This window comes from Bos grunniens, chromosome 15, assembly GCF_055505025.1.
Source record: "Bos grunniens cultivar Pamir isolate PY7600 chromosome 15, Bosgru_T2T1.0, whole genome shotgun sequence".
Classification (NCBI taxonomy): domain Eukaryota; kingdom Metazoa; phylum Chordata; class Mammalia; order Artiodactyla; family Bovidae; genus Bos; species Bos grunniens.
Genome location: NC_141179.1, coordinates 15,778,784 through 15,784,783, shown reverse-complemented (window position 1 = coordinate 15,784,783; position 6,000 = coordinate 15,778,784). Strand labels below are relative to the sequence as shown.

Genomic DNA, 6,000 nt, shown 5'->3' with positions numbered 1-6,000 from the left:
AGAAAAACTATTCCTTCAGGCTCTACTTTTTCAAGTCTCATTTCTTAACTAGGCATATATTCATTCCTGGGCCCTTAAAGGTATTTACTGGACTCTGTTTTTTGTTGGGGTGTTCACAAATGGGCGTGGAAGGCACCCGGATACCACCACAGATCATAATATTTTAATCTGTACTTTCAAACAGGGTGGGGTTTGTCTTCAGGTCAGACAACTGTCTACAGATGAACACACCCCCCCGTTAGAAACCTGACAGCATTTGTCTATGGACCGCGCTAAGCAGGCACTGGCCAGACCGGAAGTGCTGTGGCTTCTTCCCCTTCTGTGCGCTTCCTGTTCCTGGATGATACTGCCTGGATATCCTGGAAGTACGCCAGGGGAATAAGGACTACAAAGGAAGTGCATTCCCTTTTCATCTCACAGCTCATTTTCCCCAGCGAGAAACAGGGTAGGAACAGGGGCTCCAAGCTTAGTCCAATGAGGGAAGCTTGATCAAACCCTTAGGTAGCCAATTTTGTGGTATTTTATCTATATTATAAATCCAGTAGGCTTCTGTGATCCAATGGGACTACCTAAACACCGTGTATCATATGTTCTTCTATTTGAAATATGTTTCAAGGCCCAAATGACACCCATAAAACAAATGTCAGAAACACCACCCATGTCTATGCCAGAAATTTCCTGTTCCACTGATTGGTTACAGATTAGTCTGGACTGCTGGAGAATTTTCACTTTACATTCAAATAACGTGGACTAATGCAGGTATTTACTACCTAATACAGATCCAGGTTAGGATGGCATTTCAATCACTTTAAAATCCTGCTAAATGCTAAATTCTGCATGGTAGAAATAGTTCGATTTCTTATCATGTATAAATATAAAGATTCCTACTTTGATAGAAGGCAAAACTCTTCTATGATTTATTTAAAATATGGAAGTAGTACTTCTGAACAACAGAGAGTGAATCCATGAAAATGGTTGGATACTCTGAGTTTATAGGCTCTTTGGGGATGAGGTAGAGGAGAGCAAGATATTCTGGCAGCTGGGAAAGGGCAGAACAGTATGGGATGGACGCGATCACACGTGGTGCTACATAATTTCCGGTAGGGGATCGAGGGCAAAGGTGAGCCAAAATATACCTAGATGATTGAGGAATTTCAAGGGAGTTGGGACAAGTTGTATTATTCCTCATGAATGGAGAAAAAGTAACTGGGAAAAGTAAATGCTGGTGATGATCAGCAGGTGGCTGGTGATGTCTGGTTTGTGAAACAGCGTTCACACCAAGATGGGCCGAGGGGAGGGGAGGAGAGTGAGCACGGTTGAGGCTGAGGCACTTGGGAGGAAGAATAAGCAGGCAGGAAAGGGTGGGCTGAATGTAGGCAGGAGCTCCCGCAACAGGAAAGGCTCCTTCAGACCGGGTGTGTGATGCTGAGGGCAGCCACGCCAGTAGAGTTATGGTCCATGTGTTCTTTGAAAAACTCTTCCTTCCTCACAGGGCTCTGCCTCGACAGGTACCTCTACCCCTGCGATCCATTTCACTCCAGCTGTTTTTGTTCTAGGTCTCACCTGAGCAGACACTACTGATGAAGCCAAATTAGCATGGAAGTAAGTTCCACATGGAGGGGGCACTGAAGTTCTGTTGACTGAGATGAATACATTCATGTTACAGTACTGTTTTAAGGAAAGACTAATTTGATTCTCAGTCTTCAGATGGATATAATCGGGAAACAGAGTTTATGATGATGGCCACCTAGAATAGGTTCTGACTATGAAATTAGGTAATTTAAAACTCAGTCTGAATAGAGGAGCCACATATCTTTCAGTTTCCTGTTAAATTATACTATTAGCAAATTTCATATACTATTTATATAACATTATAGTTGCATAATTTTCACTCCATGCAAGACCGTCTATTTGCATAAAAGAAGAAAAAGTCCCCCTAGATAAAGAGTTTAAGGTCTTGCTTTCCAGAGGAATGATTTAGAATTGTCTTTAAAACACAACATAAAACAAAAATGAAAACCTCATTTTACTAGCACAGTGCAAATAATTTTCATAACATGCACTGAAATTTATTTTTTTCCCTGATGAACTGCCCTTAGAGTTTAAAAGAATCTTACCACCATATAGGCATGTACTCTGCACAAAAATGGTGAACTATTTTTAAGTACACATTTTTAACTGCTGGTTGATAATTTCATTTTGCTGTAGCATAAAAATTTAATAGTTTGGATTTAAAAACTCTGTAAGGTGGGGAAAAAAGTTGCTCAGGAATAATGTTAACTAGGTTTTAGAAGCATTTGAAATCTTTAAGGGACTTTATAGCACAATTAAAATAGGGGCTCTGGTTCAAATATGATTTTGATATAGAGCTGACATTGAGAGTTCTATTCTAAGACAGTCTTGTGTTGTTATCATTTGGGTTTAAAGCTATAATTAAAAGCCAAGACCATGCCCCAGGTTCCACATTAGCCATCTTTTAGTTAAAAGGTATCCCAAATGGGACAAAGGTTCTTCCTGAGACTGAGACAATATCCTTAGCTCAAAAAGGTGAAGAAAGTTACAAGTTGTCCCATCTCAAAAGCCTGCTTTCCTCTAATTATCACGAGTCCATCTGAGGAAGCCGAATCCGAAGGATTTAAGGAGGCACCTGTCTGGCCACTCCCATAGTCAAGGGACTGGGTTCACCATTTACTTTCAGAGAGAAGAGTATTTGGATTTTCTTAAGGTGATCCGAGAAAACTGAGCATTCTAACTCTAGCGGGAAAACTCGAAATTCGAAAGTAAACAGAGAACCATTTCAAGCATATACATCAATGGATTATTAGACTAATTTGAAAATAATAAGCAACGGAGTTAGAGACTTCACATTCACATGTGCTTTTTGTTTTTTTCACGTACATGTGTACATCTCAGTTTGGCACAATGTGAGCCCAAGGGGTAGGTTAGCAGATCGTATAGTCACATCATGACACCAATTGAACCAGAGAGCTCTTTTAAAAAATATCACATTTTAATATAAAAAGCTATACTATAAATTACTACATAGTAAATTCAATACTCTGAAAAAATACCACCCTGGAAAACCGCATCAGAATTTCAAGTTTGCAGTAGCTGAAATTCACAGCAAACTCGCTGTACAAACGGTATTCACAACCTAGAAGGCTGTGCAGGCTGCATCTTGGCAGGTGCTTTGGCACCTCCAAAGTCAATTTTTCTAGGCTGATTCAGTGAGGTTCATAAATATCTTGTTTTATTTTTGTTTATAGTTCCAAGTCAACTGATTTTCCTGATTAGCGATAAGATACATCTATGCTAAGCTAAAAAGAAACTTTGCTAGGAAAGAGATCTAGTAAAGGCACTAATAATATTCCCATAACCCAAACTTCAACTACTTACATTTCTGGGGTGGGCAATGCAAAAACAAAAACTAAGTGGCCATTTTAGTTACTTAAACCTTGTTTCCCCTTTTGGTTTAAAGCTCTTATGATGTTCTATGAGAATTTTTCCTCCTTTTCAATATATAAATTATTTTTCAACCTCTAATACAGGTCACCTGCACAAAAACAAAGGGATATTAGCTGAAAGAATTCTAGTTAAAAAAAACAAAATGTCAAGAGTAAAGGGTATCCTCAACTTGAAAGTTCTAAAATTAGGGAAGTCAAATGGACATGCATGTTGTCATTCATATTTTGCCATTCCCCTAAATACTTTCTTTGTAGTTAGTACCTATCTATATAATGTGATATGGAATAACATCAACATATGGTATATGCAATAAACAAAACAGACTCGATCTGGCATGAGTTCTTTGAATAATCTTTTTAAATAAACCACCCTGTCTTGAAAAATATTAGCAGTTTTTTCCCTCACATGGAAGATTTCAAACAAGATCCTGGAATCTAAAAATGCAGAACTACCTTATATTCATAGGTGTACAGTCATCTTGCTATTTTCTTACCTAGAACAAAGCCTAACAGAAAGCAACCTAATGGATTGTACCAGAAAAGAATGATAAATGGAAGGGGAAAATGATTGACGAGAACACTAGCCCACAATTCTTTCATGAGAGGAAAGACAAAGTTAAGTCCTAGATTACAAGTCTAAAATGCAATCTTTGTGGGAATGCTAACGGAAAAATTTATCTTCTTTACTGTGAAAAAAATGGATTTTTTAAAAAAAAATTAGTATGTTTGTGTAAAATTCAAGTCACCCTTAGTTAACCAAAAAGTGTTTAAGCAGTGCAGTCGTGTCCTACCGGATAGCTGTGAGCATCTCTTTAGGCACTTCACTGGTTCATTAACATAATACAAATTAAAGCTATAAATGTACAGCATTGTGCTCTGTGAAGATAGTCTAATCAAGCAACATAAACCAATGCAAAAATGTGACTTTGGGGATGCTTTTTCCTCCCGTAAGACTTGAGATCTTTTTTAAACCAGTTGTCCAAAGAGATTGTTCTGGGAATGGGGATGCTTTGGCATTGTAAAAGGAACATTGTTCAACCCCAGGAAGGCAAAAGCCTTGTGCGATAAAGAAATCTGAACTAAATTTCTTTATAGCTCTGTGGTAAAAGGACACTTCTGCAGTGACATACATAATAGGGGAAAAGTTTGTTGAGTCTTTTTCTCTCTCTCTCTTTTTTTTTTTACATATTGCACTCTTGTGTTGTTGTTGTTCAATCACATTAATGCATAGAAACACAATTTTTACCTTTGAATAATCAACTGTTTAACCTATCATAAGAAAAACCGTGGAAAGTAAGTTCTAGAAGCCTAACAGGAAAAAAATATAGGCATATTAACCTTCCTCTGCTTACTGTAATATAGAAAACACTATGAGAAAAGAAAAATGTGCAAAGAAAATTTTTGGTCAGTCTTGTGTGGGTACATGTTTCTATGTGCCAACTAAATGAACTGTAAGCAGTCCTGTGAGCACTGATTACTCTGATGACTGAGGATTACTGTCAGTGATAGAAAGGAGTGTGCATAATTCCACTTTGAATATATACATCTGATATGGAAAACGGAAGCTTCTGTTTCAGAAGAGAAAGGAACTAGCTGAATTTGGCATTTCAGTAGCATGCTATAGAATTCATCATGATCAATTTCACATTAAATTATGGACAATGGCTGTATCACATTTCATGTTATCGCCAATAGCAGTAAAAAAAAAACAAACAAACAAAAAAATAAACAGTGCCTGACAAATAAACTCCTGGAGACACAGATGCGTGTCCTGTGAGCAGCTTAGTCCAACAGCGCATGCTTCTCCTCCACCAGGTGTAGGACACAACCTTAAAGTTCTAGAATGGCCAGAGGAGGTCATTCATTGCTGAATTCCGATATCTGAAAAACAATTGCTCGAGCAGATTGTAAGCGCTTTTCCTTATTAGAAAAAAAAAAAAAAAGGAAAGAACAAAAATACACATACAAACCCCAAAGCACTGAAGTTAAGCATTAACAAACCAGGTTCATGATTTATGATCAGTATCCAAAAACCCAACTACAAACAATGCCAAGTAGTGCTCCTCAGTATTATTTTTGCAATTGTTAGTCATGTTAAGCATCAAGGAAAAGAAAACACATCATTGCACATTACAGCCGCCCCCAAGAAACGGCTAAAACTTTGACACTAGAGAATTGAATAATGTTTGATGCTACATCACAAACAGCTTCTGATGTATATCCTATGCGAAAAGGTCTTTACACATATATGATATCTTCCCTGGGTGATGCTTCAGGTCAAATGCCGAGTTATGGCACGAAGAGCATAGAGAAGCTCAGCTTGCATCCGTGCTTCCATTAGAAGTAAATTGACATGAACCTAGAAATCAAAGTGTTACCAATTTAGTGACCATTATAAACAACTGAAAAAACTTTAATTTATTTCATATAATCAGACATTCACAAATGTATTCTAACATTAGATATTATAACCTCACCAGTTTTACAGACACACATACAAACACACATGCCTGTGCATGTTTATGTGTGCACATGA

At 37.7% G+C, this 6,000-nt stretch overlaps 1 protein-coding gene across 2 annotated transcripts in view; it reads right to left on the bottom strand.

The window, feature by feature from the left end:
* Nucleotides 1-1,038: 1,038 nt before the first annotated feature.
* Nucleotides 1,039-6,000, bottom strand: part of SESN3 (sestrin 3) — an 80,163-nt gene continuing 75,201 nt past the window's right edge. For both annotated transcript variants that reach the window (XM_086338284.1, XM_086338283.1), the window contains exon 10: nucleotides 1,039-5,823. In XM_086338284.1, coding sequence (XP_086194410.1) covers nucleotides 5,737-5,823 — 87 coding nt within the window. In that variant the 3' untranslated portion in view covers nucleotides 1,039-5,736. The remainder of the gene's footprint in view (nucleotides 5,824-6,000) is intronic.